General features: G+C 40.6%; 1 protein-coding gene across 1 annotated transcript; it reads right to left on the bottom strand.

Moving 5' to 3' along the window:
• Nucleotides 1-13,458: 13,458 nt before the first annotated feature.
• On the bottom strand, nucleotides 13,459-14,451 carry LOC135491591 (piggyBac transposable element-derived protein 4-like). Its single transcript, XM_064777564.1, has one exon. The coding sequence runs from the start codon at nucleotides 14,449-14,451 to the stop codon at nucleotides 13,459-13,461; it is 993 nt and encodes a 330-aa protein (XP_064633634.1).
• Between the last annotated feature and the right edge of the window lie 3,550 nt (nucleotides 14,452-18,001).

Below are 18,001 nucleotides of genomic sequence, written 5' to 3'. Positions count from 1 at the left end.
CGGAATAGGTACATACTGACGTTGGCGGTGGGGTCAGGTGAGGCGGCGGCGGAAATCTCCCGCATAGGTGGCGATGGACTTTCGCATATTGCGATCGGCGGGAACGATTTATCTATGTGCCCCCCAGCCGATACAAGTCTTCAAGCGACTGAAGAACCTGGTCGGCAAGTGCCAGAAGCAGGGGCCACGAGCAAGCATAACTTCGCTTATGGAAAGATTCAACACAAGCAAGAGTCGCTATAGAGTCCCCGAGAAGTACAACAAATGTGTCGCCAAGATCAATGCGTTATTGAGAAAAGATAAGAGAATCGACTTAATCGAACTTAAGTCTATCCACCGGCAGTCGCAGATGAAGAGTGATGGTGTGCATCTCAACGACGACGGACAACATAGACTGGCACGAGAAATCCGGGGCGGTATCCTTAGGAGGCGCTAGGCCTTTGGTGCAGCATTAATATACGGCCCTTTTCAGGGCCCTCAAAAATGTAAAAGAGACAAATATGCATGGCCTACAGATATTTCTAAGCAAGTAATAAAAATAAAGAAATAAATCGACAAACTCAGCTTTTGCAATAAATTCACGCAAAGCACGGTATATATTGAGAGTTAATTTAAGTATAAATCTCATCATCCATCTGTATATATAGATATACGGTCAAATGATGGAACAATTAATTTGAGGCAGCTCAATGCATATATATCGGGTGTCCCAAAAAAAATGTCCCAAAGTTCCACGGGTATAGCTGTTGGTGGACTGATCTCTTTCAAAATTCTCACAGTTCAATACTTCAAGATATTGTAAATATGATGGCATGGGAACCAGTCCTCTTGATCATTTTAGTATACACAGTGTATGACACTGACGATCTTAGTGGCGCTATAGGAGCAATCTTTCGCTCAAATCAAGTAAATATCTCTGGGTACAATAAATAACCAAAGAGAATATGGACCAGGCCCTGGATCAAAATGAGGGTGGATCATGGGGCATACCACTGCCTGTTAAAGGAGTTGCGGCTGACTGACAAGCCGTCATACAAAAACTTCCTGCAAATGGATGAAACTTCTAGAAAAGGTTTTATCACCCTACGAAGCAAGACACTCACTTGAGAGTTGCTATACCTGCTTCTTGTTCAAGTCACATGACCTCAGGTAGATCACATGACGCAAATCCTATTTCTGATTGGCTGAAGAGTTTGCAACATTTTTACAACATGCAACAAAGAATTGCATTGCATTTAATTTGCAACAATTTTACAACAATTTTACAACATGTTGTAAATGTAAGACGCGTTTTGCTCTATACACACTACGCAACATTTTTGCAACATTTGTTGCAACTGGAAATGTTGTAAAAATGTTGCTGATATTTTACTAGTGTACACAGGCCTTTAGGCAATAATAGAGTTGGGTAGAGCATTTTGTTAATGTTACCCTTTTAGTTAGGGAAACTGGTGCCTTCTGCATTAGGTGGACCCTACTTGCTCATCTGTCAGACCGGCCTCACACGTCGGCAGTAGAGTTTAAGGTCCAGTCTGCGAGATTTACCCATTTCTACCCAGCCAATAGCGGGTGATTGGGCTAGTCTCTCCATGTGATTCAATTCGCATGGATTCTTGTGTCCTGTGCTGAAAGGCTCCCTCCACAAGGGCAGACTACATCCGGTGGCACAAAAGTATGGAAGAAAGACAGAAGACGACCAATTTGCGAAAAGGATCATCATCATCATCATCATGGCAACAGCTGAGGATGAATCATGTTGCTGTGTGTAGAATTGATGGTCCAATATAGGTTGGTTATCTGTTTGCGCACACATTGCAAGGGTGGAGCTTGCTTGAAGTAGATTGCGCCAATCTACCGTAATTCACTGTTACACATCAAGAAGCTAATATCCTTAGGCTTTGAGTCCTTAGTTTAGTAGAGTTTGACGAGTAATGTAATATATACGAACAACGCAGCAACAACTCAGCTGAGCGCCAGGCCCTTGGGCCTCTTGTTATAAATAATACTCTGTTATGGTCTTGATTTCCATGGATGATGTACATTGGCCCCTGTCCAAACCTTTGTCAGCAACTAAACCTCCTAATGAAGCAACTCCAAGATATCAACGGCTCAGTGCATAACACTGTTAAAAAATCAGACCTTCTTTGCTGCCTTGCTCTACTGCAATACTCACTCAAAGGTGTTCATTGGGATTTCAAGTGCAGGCGGTATTTAAGGTGCAGTTGGGCAATTTAAATGTGTTGAGCAGCTTGGTACTTCTAAACCACTAGGCCTAGCTTCATGCACCTTTGAGGATGTGTTCCTTGAATGGGGAGGGATCGGAGAGTTGTCACCTTTCAATGATGCGTGACCTTGATGACCTCAAGGTCAAGGTCAAACGCAGACAAAAAATTTCCAATAAATCAGACTATTTAAGAGCATTTTACCATAAAAATGAGGAAACTAGCATAGAAAACACTCAATAACTACCATTTCAAAGGTAAGTAGCCATAGTGAGGAGAAGAAAAGAGTTTAATAATATCACAGGCGGCCATATTGTAGCCCTGGCGGCCATCTTGGAATTTGGAGACCGGCACAGAAATTTGCTCGAACCCCATCATGTTGTATATCAAAATGCAATGCCTTGAGCTAGAGAAGAAAGATCTGAAAGTGATTTATGGTTTAAACTAACCATTCTTCATTTCTAGACCAAAAATAGGTCTTCAAGGATAAGGTCAGTCAGGAATTGGACCACTGGGATCCGAAAATTCTCTCCATCCTCCTCCGACTCATCCTGCCCCCAGTATGACACCTTGTATAATGTCCAGCCTTCGGAAGTTTCAACAGCAAAACTTTGCCATGGTAGAGGACATTGTCTTCATCCTGATACCATAGATGGTCAATGTATCGTCCAACTAAACTGTTTTTGTCCAGAACTATATTTGACAAAATATCCCATTGCTCCTCGGGTACATTCAGTTTAGTGAGATGGTCTGGAATTTTACTGGGCTGACACTCAGGACAAAAAAAAACATGACAGGGATGAGGCATCAAGGAGGAGAATGCAAAAGTCAGTGAAAGATTTGATTGTCTTCTCATGTACTCCTTTTTCTTCATTTCTTCGCGTTGTCTTCGAATACAACGCATTCTTCTACCTTGTCTCACACCATAAGACACCAACTGTTCCTGTTCTTCTCTTGATTTCTCATTCAGCCACTGAAGAGTTTTGTTTTTAGAACCCTTGACTTTGCCGTCAATAAAACCGCTTGTGGCATTGGGGGCACGTCTACACTGGGCATCAGTAATTCCCAACACTCTTTCTGAAAAGATATTATGGATAGGGGCAGACTTTGTTTGAGCCACCATGGATGGAGTAGGGTTTGACAGCTCTCCGGAGAGGTAATCTGCAAGTTGGCGCTCAAGCACTTTGAGTGTGGAGTCAATCAACAGTCCCCTAATGGACACAAACTTGTCCAGGTTTTCAGGATCAACCTCTGCCTGGAGGCTCTTCAAGACTTCGTCATCAGCAGAAAGTTCACGATCAAAGACATCAGTGGTCCGATGAAGAACACTCTCTGGGTTAGTACCCAATTCTCTCAAGTTTGAGACACAAAGTTTCAACTCGGGCACAACTTCTAGATTGGACTTTTTTTCTGCATTGCCATAGAAAAGGGTCATCCATGGCCCGGTCAATATTTTCCCCAGAAGTCCGAGTGCTCTCAGATCCAACATGATACAAGGATTGGCATAATCTTTCCCGATTGCGGTCCTCAAACTGTTTGTACTGTTACACACCTTTGTGAAATATACCATGAGCTGTGGCTGAAGGTGGACCAGGACACCTGCCAGATGGAAAATCACATGAAGGCGGTTACCAACGTACCTAATTATTAGATTGGACTTGATGCCCTCTCTAGCAACATAAGTTTTAAAACCTTTAGGGTCCCCCACTCCATTCTTGTAACGCATCTTTGAGATCGCATATATGAGATTATCCGCTGCACATGATTTGCCATAACAGTCTCCTTTGACACCATTTTCACTGTCAAATTTTCGCAATGTGCTCCTTGATGCCCCAGCTATTCCATCCAATGGATGGACGTTGCATTTAAGTTCCAACAAGCTGATTTCAAGGTCCTGTTCTATTTCACAGCTGTTTCAGCTAGAATAGAAATGCAAGTTTAATCAGACGGCACCAGACGCCGCTTTTTAGGGAGGTGCTGGCATGAAGGTGTTAATTGCTACCCCAATAAACAACCCAGTTCCTCACCCCAACCGCTTAAGGATTACATAAAAGGCCTGAATCCACCCATGTATGCCCCTTAATTGTGTTAGTAGTAATTAAGATTGCATGCGTTTATTAGAACCAACTTGACCTGAACCAAGCTTTGTGTATTATATTCCGGCTGCCATCTTGGATAGGCTTGGGCCTGCACTGTGTAGTGTATAAAAGATGACTTTGATGGAGTTTTTCTGTAAAAATATTGATGATTGTTTGCACCTCTATTATGTTTCAGCCCAGATACCAATTCTTCTGTAAAAAGCATTTTAATATTCTGCATATAACATAGCTTTGTATGGCTGTGATTAGATTAGGTTTGCACTCAGGCAAAGACAAATAAAAGGCATTTTAAAAGGGCCTACTTCGTTATTCGTTGTGAAGAATGGTCGTCATTTGAAAATGCCATGCCCATTACTTATGTTGTGGTATGAAAGATTGGTGCCCTGTTGTACACAAATGAGACATATAGTCGCAAAGAACAGGTCTTAACCTATAGTATATATAGGCAGGACAAATGTGTCCTATTGTAGGCCTACCAAGATGAGACAGTTAGTTGCAAAAATCGACAGGTCACAACCTATGATATCATAGGCAGGACAACGGGTGTCTCATCCAGCTTGGGGTCTTGTAATTCCGGGAATGAAGTTGAGACAACAGTCACCAAGGACATGTCACAACCTTTATTATCATAGGCAAGGGATGTAGTTGTCTCATCCAGCTTGAGGCCTTGTTATTCCGAGAGATGAGACAACAGTCACAGAGGACATTATATGTTACAACCTTTATTATCATAGGCAAGGGATGTAGTTGTCTCATCCCGCTTGAGGCCTTGTTATTAAGAGAGATGAGACAACAGTCACAGAGGACATTATGTCACAACCTATCTTTTATATGCAGGGGATGTAGGTGTCTCATCCAGCTTGGGGTCTTGTTATTCCGAGAGATGAGACAACAGTCACAGAGGACAACATATCAAGGCAGTACCAGTACACAAAAATTAAAAGTCATGATTTCAATGTACACAATATTATTATTATTAATTATTCACAATATGCATTTAATTTACATTCAATAGACTCATACATTCAAAAAATAATAATACAAAGTTCACATCTTCATATTCCTTGCTATAGAAGTTTCAACTTTAACTTTCTTTTAATCAATACATGCATACAAAGCCTATGGGAATACAGTATAATGATTTCAATTATTTGTTTGTGAATACATAGATGAAGGGAAACATCCCTTAACTTACCACTTATCTTGTTCACTGCCGAATCAATGATGTCGACGTACTGGGCCTATATACATGTAGCCTCTCGAATCAACTAAAGCATCACATCAGCCGGATTAAGTCGAGAAGTTATCTGCAGTACACACCATGCAACCAGCTGAAATTAAAGAAAAAGGCATTTTAGTAACTGAAGGAATGTTTACCAGTCAACAAAAGGCACTGTTTTGGCATCACCCTGTACAAAAATACCACAACAAACTGGAATGTGGGTCAATGGGCGAGTTCATTTTGCTAACAGGTGGATAATATACCAAGAACTTTTCTATATTTGGCGAATTCTTAAGACTGTATTTATCAATTACATCTGTAAAGATATTTTCAACATAAACTATGGTATATGCTAACTCATGGCTTGTTCATAAGCACGATCATGACTTATTATTGTACTATTACCCATGCTGTACCCCTTTCACCAAAATAGACCCGACCATCGAACTTCAAAACTCAACTATTTTTAGACATTTGTTTTTCAAATGCATTTTCTGCATGAATAGACAGCAAACTAACATAAAATAGATATATATTTTAAAAGTAAAGATTTAAATGAATACTGGAAGTAACTCGTTTTGCTAAATAACGATCAAGGGAATTCGATCTTGTACGATGAACTTGGCACCCCATCTCAATCTCCGTCTGCAAGTCGGCCATTTTGAATTTGAGCAGATCAAAGTTTGAGAAATTTCAGAATATACGCACGATTCTGTACGAAACTGAAATGAGTTATGCAAAACAGCCGGGGTATTTATGATATATGATATTATGCCTACCCGGCTATCTAGTCTTGAAGAATTCCGAAATCTGTAACTTGTCGAAAAATCTATAAAAAACATGGAAATCGCCACTGTTTCGTTAATTTTGGTCCAAATTTCATGAAATTTTCAAGCCGGGTGAATGGTCATGTGACACAACTTATGAGCCAATGAAAACCGTCGTATCTTATTCAAGCACGTGTACAGAAGCGCGCTGATGTTTGAACGATGCCAATGCATTAACCCTTTGGCTGAATGGGTATTGCGATAATGTGTGAGATTTGTATTGGCGACAATGTTTACATAGCGGTTAACAGGCTTTTCGCATGGACCAATCGTTGGGCAGCAGGCTAGTAGGCAGAATGGTTTATTTCGATGTCATGTTTAGGCTTAGCTGAAACAGCTGTGATTTGCTTTCTTGCGCAGTGGTTCACAGACACCCGATCAGAGATAGTATTTTTCATTTTACTAGCAATTTTTGATCTTGTTTGAAGTTGGTCTTTTCCATGAAACTCTGAATACGAATCAGCGACATCGTGTAGGGCTTCTGTTATATGTTTTGCGTAGTCATCAGTTGTTCCACCTGCCAATGAGCTGACCTGCAATTCAAGACCGTAAGGATCACTGCCATTTGCCCCTGGGAACATGAGGTGCACCTCGTTGACATGTTCCGTACTTAGTGAGGTGGCATCCCAACCAATGGTGAGATTTTCTGCTAATACAATAGCTTCCCCCACCTGAATATCACTGAGAATTCCTACTTCATATGCCATCTGAGCAATTGTGGAGGTATCTGCCTTTGCAGACAGTACAGCACCTGTGATGTCGTGGACAACTTCAGCCATGACAGTTGATGCCTCCTGCACCGGAACCTGGTGTAATAGACATGAATATGCAGCCTTTCGATATCCTGAACTGTAGGTTTTTCCATCTTTTCTAACTTGAATTTCTGCCTTGGATTCTGAAGTTTCTTCATCCTTTAATACAGCTTGGAGTCTATCATTAGCTCACCTCTTAGCAGAGGTGAGCTTATCCCATACCGTGGCGTCCGTCGTCCGTCGTCGTCGTCGTCGTCGTCGTCGTCCGTCGTCCGTTAGCAGGGCACGTTTCGTAACTGTTAGAGCTATTGAGTTGAAACTTGGTACACATGTACCCTTATGTAATGACACCTTGGAGACCAAGTTTTGGTCCGATTCGTTTCATGGTTTGGCCACCAGGGGGCCAAACGTTAAAAGTGAAAATATGCAATATCTCCCTTAATAGTAGTCGGGAAATTTTGAAAAAAATATGGTAGGTACTTCTAGCAAAGGTGCATCATATATCCTCCGGGTTTTTGATTTGACCTCCTTTTCAAGGTCACAGAGGTCAAATGGTGTAAATTGGCCGTTAGGATGTAACGATGGCACGTTTCTAAACTGCAATGACTATTGATACCAAATTTGGTACACATTTACCCCTTAGTCAGGTGATCTCAGGGACCGAAGTTTGGTCCAATATGATTCACCACTTGACCACCAGGGGGCAAAATCCAAAAACCTTAAAAATGTGATAATTCCTTAACTTCTTGCCCGATTGCCACCAATTTGATATCATGGGTACATCTAACCACCATACAGTATATGTCACACAGGTTTTTAATTTGACCTTCTTGTCCAGGTCACAGAGGTCAAATGACGTAAATTCGCCGTCAGGACGTAACTATGGCACGTTTCTTAACTGCAATGACTATTGATCACAAATTAAGTACACATGTACCCTTTGGTCAGGTGATCTCAGGTACCGAAGTTTGGTGCGATCTGATTTGCCGTTTGGCCTCCAGGGAGGGGGCCAAATCCTAAATTCATCAAAATGCCATTATTCCTAGTACCCGATTGGCACCAATTTTATATCATAGGTACATCTAATTCTAACAACCATTCAATGTATCACCCGGGTCTTCTTTGATTTGACCAACTTTTCAAGGTCACAGAGGTCGAATGTACTGTAAATTGGCCATTTTGGGGAAATTGTAATTGCTTGGACCTACATCAAACCTAACACTACATGACACAATACCATCCTCTTTATCCATCTTTCCTCCACATGAGGTGAGCACAATGGCCCTGGCCATTTCATTTTCAAGTTTGAGTTGCCAACACATTTTTTTGAATTTAGTCAACACCTAAGAGTTTTTTTGAACATTTGCACCCATGCCTTTTCTTCTTTTTGCGTGTAGGCCTACTGGTTAATGAACGTAGACCCTTTGAAAGTCGCGACACCGCTCTCAGACTTCTGGCTAGCCTTCTCTTCAATTTCCGACGATCGGCACGCAGTGTTGCTTCAATTTCCTTTTTCCGAGCAAAAGAGTAACGTAAATTTGTCACATCTGCATTCAAAATTAAGGAATCATCAAGTTCTCGCTTTCTTTTTCGGTTTAGAGACACTAACTGTTTTATTTTAACTCGCTTTTGAACACACTTCCCACTGTCTGTTTTTAACTTCTTAGGCGATGGCTCACCAACATTAGACCGTGTAGCTTGTGGCAATGGGGATGCAGGACTGATGTCGGTAGCAGCCGGAGCGGTAGACGGAATTGGGAATTCACCATGCAATATTTCAAAGATATGAGCACTGTCACGAGTAAAGTTCTTCTTTTTTTTCAGTCAGTTCAATAAGGATGTCACAGAACCTTTACCAGTGTCAGCTTTAATGTCACTAGGCCAATTGATTGAAACATTTTTCCCTGCTATCTGAACTAGCCTTTTTGCCGTGTTGGTGAAGTCCTTCCCATGCATGTCGGAATTGTTCAAAGAATGCAAATAAATAACGAATCCATTTTGAATCTTTGATGTAAGTAACGTGTCATCATCAGCCATTTGGGTCTTGAAAGATGAAATGTAGTGACGAAGATCCTCTGCATTCTTCAGCTGCTGATCCATCGGAATGGGCAGTAAACCTGCAAAGAGACATTGTAAACTGAATACCAAGAAATAAAATCATTATCCGATTAATGCTTGGGAACAGTACCAGTGTACCAGGTACGGCTAGTCTAAATCTAACACCGAAAATCAAATTTACCCCTTAGGATTAGTCTACTCACCTGAATAACTCTCTTCATCCATACTGTTTACCCATGAGCAGACAGGTCCATTAAAAAATCACAGCCAACTGCAAAGAAAAGAGTTAACATTTATTCAAAAGCCTTTTGTTTACATGCACCAGGATTCCCACGTGTCAGTCACTTTGGCTTGTTTTGTTACTAAAAATAGCACGCAACGTCATCACTGGCTTGTTTTTGTTACTAAAAATAGCGCGCAACGTCATCACTGACCAATCAGAAGACTGGAATCCCAATGACGTCACGAAAATATGGGGATGACCCGAGCGCGGCCAATCAGGTATCAATAAATAGGTGAACATATCAGATCAAAATCCCTCTCAATCCTCTCCATCCATTCAAAACTATTCTTTCAAACATCATCTTTTATGTAATATAGCAATCATATTTCAATATTTTGCCGATATTTCGGCGATAACACCCAAATTAACGAAGTTTGAAGCTCAGAAAATGAGGTCACGAAGGCGATTTTCCTGACGCTTCCATGTTCGTCAGCTGTGGTAGGGTCAATGGCGGCTACCATGAAATGGTGAACGGAAGCTTGGATCGCCATAAAACTTAATAAAATGATAGTTTAATATGCATACTTGCATACTGGATAGTTAAGAACGATTTCTGATGCTTCGCTTTTGGTGTACTTAGTGGGCAAAACTCACCTTTATCCTCCGATTTTTCCAACTTCTACAAATCTTGACAGATTTGAACCGGACAAACGGTATCCATATTGGAAATATATCAAGCTCGTCTCCAGGTGCATTTACATGGCAACATATACACAAGGAGCCGCGAGGGGCGAGATTTCTGTACCCTGGGCTAGCACAGCGCTGAAAAAATGATGACGCCATCGCGACGTCGTTACGGCGCAGCGTCATTGTTGCAGTGTCCTTTATAGAGGGTGTCATTTAGAGAGGTGCTTGCCTCAGGAGACTTCAATCCACATGTCAAAGTGTAACGGGTAACACATACTTACTAATAACTCCCAAGGGAGAAACAATATCGTAGTCCGTGGGCAAGCCGAGGTGGTCGTAATCAGTCCAACAGTCCAGTAATCAAAAGAATAGTCCTTTTTTGAAAAGTCCGGACAAGCTAATAAACAGTCCTACGTTCCTTTTTCCTCCTCGTCAGTGTCAAAAATACTTCCTTCATCGATCTTTGTTTTCTTGTGTGACGGTGATTCTTGGCCGGGTGGAATCCTTTGTTCTAAGGGCGTGGTGGTTGAATTCGTTAGTTCCTCTCTCTCGGTTTGCAGTAGGGGTGTTTCATCATTATCCATTTTTTTCAAGGGCTCGACCGTGTCATCTTCCTTCTCACTTTCCTCTTCCGATACAGACAGCATCTCGTCGTCTTCGTCCTCAGAAACAAGGGATCCTTCATATTCCATCTCATGATCTTTCTTAAAATTCTCTTCAAAGATGGGATTCGCATGGGTACTCGCGGCTGCTCTTTTTGCCGGAATCAATTGTTCTTCTATCCTCATCTCATGAGTGGATCGTGTCTTTGCCGCGCTTGCGTAAGACCTCGGTCTGTCATTCTCAGGGCAATCTTGCCTCTTATGACCCAAGCGGTCGCACTTCAAAAACAAGGGTAACCGGCCCCTACACGTAATCAGCATCGAATATCCATCTGCTGTTTTTATTCGATGCGTTATAGATCCCTTGTTTCTTTCATGTATTCTTATTGATACACTCCTAATCCCAGTTTCCACTGCATACTCCTGTACTTGCACCACCTCTGAATTGATTTCAACCACTTTACCAATTCTACTGAATACTTTTTCCAGGTAACTATGAGATACATAAGTCGGTAGCCAGTGTACTCTCAACTTAACTAGTTCTTGTCCTACCGATGAAAATATTACCACTTTCTTGGCTTTACACTTGGACACTATTTGTCCTAAACACACAAAATGATCTGCCACGGATTTCTGTTTGAATACCACGAAGTAATCTCTGTTTGCATCTCTCTGATAAATCGATTTTATCCCATGCTGTTGTTCTAATCCGTTTTCCTTTAGTATATTTTTGATGTCATTCCTGTACGCGGTAAAATGACACTGTATTCTTACAGTACAGTCTGCTATTACTTTGCTGATGTATTCATCTCCGATCGGTCCTACTTCCTCCATCGCTCTAATCACACCCTCGTCGTCCAAATCAGTGATATTCGCACGGCTTCCGACACTACTGATACTTAGCCAATAGGCCGAGAAGCGATTTTCTTGCATCACATGTAACTGTAAATGGAAATTATGCAGAATTTTTTCATTCATGTGGCAACAACTTCAATTTTGTAATTGCAAAAGTTGTAATACCTGATGTTGGAATGTTTTTTAAAGAAAAAGATATACTCACATTGGACGTTTCTTTCAATTCAATTATATGATTTCAAAATAGTTATAAATAATACTTACATTCACAGTCAATGGCACTTTCTTGAAGTTCAAGTTGATCAGTTGTTTCAGCAATCTAAAAATTACAGAAAAAACCCAAAAACATAGTGTATATAAGTATGAACCAATAATGAATGTCTCTTAACTGGAAAATAGTTAGCCTTTTAAAGCAAATGGACTCACCTTGGCCTCCACAATTGATTCCTCGTTTACATATTTATCACCCTCTGAGTCTGACTGCGACAGCCACGTTCGAGGGACGATTGGGTGAAACGAATGTTTTTTAAAGAAAAAGATAAACTCACATTTGATTTTTCTTCGTTAGGGTTGCCGAGAACTGTAATTAGGAATATTTGTAAATTAAAAAAAATCATTAGATTGATAATTTACTAGTAATGCTTCAGTCTTTTCTTTATCTTCACTTTAATATATTCAGCTTGTCATTTTTAAGAGCCCTGTTCAATAGATTGTAATCAATTCAATTATATGATTTCAAAATAGTTATAAATAATACTAAGTTGATCAGTTGTTTCAACAATCTAAAAATTACAGAAAAAACCCAAAAACATAGTGTATATAAGTATGAACCAATAATGAATGTCTCTTAACTGGAAAATAGTTAGCCTTTTAACCCTTTCGGGCCTGAATTTATTAAAATTAATGCACGCTCCCAGCCTGAATTAATTTTGATAATTTTACTGAAAAGCTACATGAAATTTTCAAATTAAATTTGAGAGCAGAAGCAGTGATGGAAACCCCAAACATGTATAGAACTTTCTTTAGCATTTTGTCTGAACTTTCTGAAAATGTAATTTGTTTGCACATTGATCCCCTCACAAAAAAATTGGGGGGGTTGAAGGGACCCCCCCCAAATTTGCGCAAAAAAAGTCGAAAAATGCAGAAAAATGCAGAAAAATGCAAAATTCGCATTTTTTTTGTTTCATTGCAAAACTGCTTCTTTTTTGAATGTGATAACATGTAACCAAAGAAATACAGTCAGAAGGCATGTATGGACAGGTACCTGCAAAGAAAAAAGGAAGGACCCCTGAAATTTTGACCCTAGATGGTGTGATCCCTCGAGGTAAAAATTTCAAAAAAAAAGAAAAGAAAGGATTTTGTCATAAAAAAAGGATTTTGTCATCATCATCCTGTTTCAATTTTTTTTTCTTTGCAAGTAACTTGTTTTGTGGAAAATAAATGTGTCCTACCTTCTAAACTTGCTTTCTTTGCTTATTTCTATTTCAAAAGTATCCTAATTCTGCTTTTGAACTATATATATAGCACCTATATATGGATTGGGATCTCCTCACATACTTTGCATTCTCCCTTTTTGTGCATACCACACAGTCCTGTCGTCCCTTCTCAGTTCTTTCAATGAAGTGAAGCCCTGACATTCTCATAGGGTTTGGTCCTAAGGATGGACGGTCAGGCAACGATGTGTACGCGCTCCTACCCTTCAAGTAATCCCTTGGCCACTTCTAATCTGAATAAATGTCCCTCTTTCTGCCTGTCCACTGGAACTGTAAGTCTGTACATTATGTAGGCATTTGATATTGTAGTCACAAGGAGGTGGAAGAAAATTTTCTTCCACCATTTCATGGATTTCCTCACCATGTTGCTATTGCTATACAAGTTCAGCTGATCATTGAGATCGACTCCACCCCTGTACTAATTGTATTGCACCACTGCTTGAGGCTTCTCGATTCGTCTGTATCCTCCTTCTGCTTCCCTATCCCTTAGCCTTTTGGTAACCATTTCAGAAGTATGATTGCGTGACAACTTTGTCACCGGCCTTTTGTCATACCATGATACTGCCAAGATATCCCCGCAGCGCTTGAAGATAGGCGACAGTCTCTGAAGGTTAGCTTTTCCTTGCCTCTTGACAGTGAAGTCCTTCTGTTCCTGAGGGTTGGATACCCTGTTTGACCTAACTGTTCCACAGCATGCAATGCCCCTGCCCTGTAGGGTCTCCAGCAGCTCATAGCAAGTAAAAAATTTGTCACAGTAGACTTCATGACCCCTGAGCAAAATCTGAGAAAGTTCAAGAACAACTCTCTGGCCCAGATTCACCTCAACTTGGTCTCCTTCTTTACCAGTGTACAACTGCCACTTATAGACGAACCCAGTCTTTGATCCAGCTAGGATCCAGGCCTTCAACCCCCACTTGGTGGGCTTTTTGGGCATATATTGTCTCATGTAAACTCGGCCCTTGAATCCAATCATGCCCTCGTCAATACTGGTACACTTATCGATGAAAAACACTGCTTGCCATTGAGGGACTAGAATCCTGAGCATAGGTCTAATCTTGAAACAGCGGTCATGCCCAGGATTCCCTCTGGGAATTGCTCTAGTATTATCAGCTACATGCAAAAACCTGAGAATCACCATGAAGCGATCACGCCGCATAACGGTGCTACCATATCCTACCATATCTATGAGCCATTCCAATGACCAGTAATATTTGAACCGTGGTCTCTTGTTATTTCCAATTACAATCATCACAGCAATAAATGCTTTTATTTCTGCATCTGTTGTATCCACCCATTCAGCTTTTGTTCTTTTATCAGGAACATCAGCACCAGTTCTTGCTGCTTCAGCCTCCTTTCCTCGCCACCACTGATGAAAGTACCGATTAGTCTCATCTTTGATGTGGCGGATCATTTCGATAGGGAAAGCTGATAAAAAAAGTCCACTGGTTTGAAGTTAGCACAGTCTATGCTGGGATTTCCAGGTGTTGGGCAGGCCAGATTTGGGAGCCAATCAGGAACCTCATGTGCGTCATCTTGCCAATTGGGTCCTTGTTGGGCTGGTTGGGGACCTCCACGTCCTCGCCCCCTCCCTCGTCCTCGTCCTCGCCCCCTCCCCCGTCCTCCCTGGGCTGGTACTTGACCTTGGGGCTGAGCTGGAGCTGCAGGGGATTTTGGCCACGACCCCCACCTCTAGTTCTGGCACCTGCACCTCTAGTTCTTGCGCCGGCCCCACCACGTCCTCGACCTGCGCAGCAGGAGCAACAGGGACATCATTATCATCATCATCAGAATCTGAGGACAAAACGTGAGCTGGGGGGAGGGGGGCAGCAGGGTTCACAGCAGGCATGATGATAGGGCGAGGGGCAGGGCCAGGGACATCATCATCATCTGTATCCTGTTCAGGGGATTCATTACCAGGTTCATAGGCTTAGTAATGATGGGGGAAGTGACTATCGGCCAACTCCACATCACTTTCAGGGGTCAAATCAGACCCATCACCCTCATCACCACTGTCCCCATCTGACTGTGCATGCATGTACACTGGATCTACATGGTCCGATACTGAATTATTTGCAACGAAATTACCGTCTGGTTCTTCCACAAAGTCCTCGTCATCTGAATCATTGTCTTCAATAATCTCATCTTAGACTTCTTCTACAGTCATCAGATGCGCCATTTTGAAAAAAATCCATCAAAAACAATGCGAAAATTCGATGTTTTTTACACAAAGTTTGCCGCTTTGCCTCCAATCCGATCAATTCACTATGAAAAGAAAGGGGAATCCCCAGAAGCCGTCGATTCACACTAGGGTGTCTATAAATGGAAGACTCTGCTCATAACTTAGCGAAACGAAGCATTCTATGAGACAGCTCATATCGTGCCGTGCGGCGCGATCCGGCCGTGAGGGAGGTTTTTTCATCGTGCCGTGCGGCACGATCTGGCCCGAAAGGGTTAAAGCAAATGGACTCACCTTGGCCTCCACAATTGATTCCTCGTTTACATATATATCAACCTCTGAGTCTGACTGCGACAGCCACGTTCGAGGGACGATTGGGTGAAACGAATGTTTTTTAAAGAAAAAGATATACTCACATTTGATTTTTCTTCGTTAGGGTCGCCGAGAACTGTAAGAAGGAATATTTGTAAATAAAAAAATTAATTAGATTGATAATTTACTAGTAATGCTTCAGTCTTTTCTTTATCTTCACTTTAATATATTCAGCTTGTAATTGTTAAGAGCCCTGTTCAATGGATTGTAATCAATTCAATTATATGATTTCAAAATAGTCATAAATAATACTTACATTCACAGTCAATGGCACTTTCTTGAAGTTGATCAGTTGTTTCAGCAATCTAAAAATTACAGAAAAAAAACAAAAATATAGTGTGTATATAAGTATGAACCAATAATGAATGTCTCTTAACTGGAAAATAGTTAGCCTTTTAAAGCAAATGGACTCACCTTTGCCTCCACAATTGATTCCTTGTTTATATTTATATCAACCTCTGAGTCTGACTGCGACAGCCACGTTCGAGGGACGATTGGGTGAAACGAATGTTTTTTAAAAAAAAAGATATACTCACATTTGATTTTTCTTCGTTAGGGTCGCCGAGAACTGTAATAAGGAATATTTGTAAATAAAAAAAATCAATAGATTGATAATTTACTAGTAATGCTTCAGTCTCTTCTTTATCTTCACTTTAATATATTCAGCTTGTAATTGTTAAGAGCCCTGTTCAATGGATTGTATAAATCAATTCAATTATATGATTTCAAAATAGTTATAAATAGTACTTACATTCACAGTCAATGGCACTTTCTTGAAGTTGATCAGTTGTTTCAGCAATCTAAAAATTACAGAAAAAAACCAAAAACATAGTGTATATAAGTATGAACCAATAATGAATGTCTCTTAACTTGAAAATAGTTAGCCTTTTAAAGCAAATGAACTCACCTTGGCCTCCACAATTGATTCTTAGTTTACATTTATATCAACCTCTGAAGCTGACTGCGACAGCCACGTTCGAGGGATGAGTCGGTGTAACGACTAGTATTGTCGCTAAATGGAGGCGAGGGAAAGGAAGGGAATGCAGGGAGCTTAACGATAAAGTAACAGCAGTAAATTTTAGGGAAAAAAAAATATGTTAAAGAAAAGTTCATGTGAAATGTGCTAACTGCAATTCATGTTTGTCAAATATTGCCTACTCTCCTCTTCGTAGGCCCAATTCACGTCAAAAAGAAACGACTTCAAACTTGCTGGTTTTTTCTTTAATAATGCTGAAAAGAACAAAAATAATTCTGTGGACATTATGGGAATTCAGCATCTTCGAAGATGGGCGCATCTCCAATCATCTGCAGCTGCTGTGTCAAACCCCCTTAGCCATTTTATTAGCTGCTTCGATCCAACTGAAATATATATATCAGACTTTATTGAAGTAAAAAAAAATACATACATGATTGAACAAAGGGATATGGCAAAATTAGGAATCACTAGCCCTAATTAGATAATTATTCATGCTTTTACAATGAATTTAGGAATCTTACATGACCCAGTGCCCTTCCTGTGCATACTAGTCACTCGAAGATGGCCAATTTAACCCGCTGCTCTGCCTATCAGTCAGGGACAACTTGTGAATGTGAAATAACGATATAAAGAAAATGATAAGAACGAAAAATATGCAAATGCAAACATCAACAATAACATAAATTTGAATATAATGGTTTTTATTATTTCATGTTTGTTGTCCTATCATTAGTATCAATATGTTCATGTGTAGACCAGAGTCAGGTCCTATCAGTGATAGATAGATAATAAAGTTGTCATAGGGAGATCAATGGCATAGTGGTCGAGTGCCGGGCACATAATCAGGAAGAACTGGGTTTGATTAGCTGATTCATATTTTCTTGAAAAAGGCACTTTGCCCTAATTCATAATTGGTTTTCTAAATGGGTTGATGCTGCCAGAGATGGCAAAATATGAATGTTAGCCCTAAGCGCTGTATAGGTGCAACTGATTGGTTTCAATTAACCAAAGCACTTCACAGTTAAATAATGCATGGGTAAAACTTGATACAAATTGACAGGACAATATCATTTTTTTAATAATAACAGTTGCCATACCCTTTCCGTCATTGAGGAAGAGGAAAAAAGGTGCAAGGCAAAAATGAACCGATTGGAGTGACATCCTCTGTTATAAGTTTTACATAAAACTTCATTTAAAGATTTTACAATTTGGCAATGAGTGAGTAACTTTTAGAGGGGTTTTACTGTAAGATAAATAATAACAGAAAGTAGCTAAGAATACTAACACTGCCGGGTCAGAATTGTTAAAGACCACAACTCTCAAGGGGCCTTGGTACAAAATACCAATTATAAATTCTGTGAACATACTATTGCATCACTGCCATCAGTGCATGCCTGCTTCAAAGCAGGAAAGCCAGAGGCTGATCTTGATGCCCAG

The sequence above is a fragment of the Lineus longissimus genome, chromosome 7, assembly GCF_910592395.1.
Source record: "Lineus longissimus chromosome 7, tnLinLong1.2, whole genome shotgun sequence".
NCBI lineage: Eukaryota > Metazoa > Nemertea > Pilidiophora > Heteronemertea > Lineidae > Lineus > Lineus longissimus.
The sequence above is the reverse complement of the archived record's forward strand: the minus strand, read 5'-3'. Positions and strand labels throughout refer to the sequence as shown.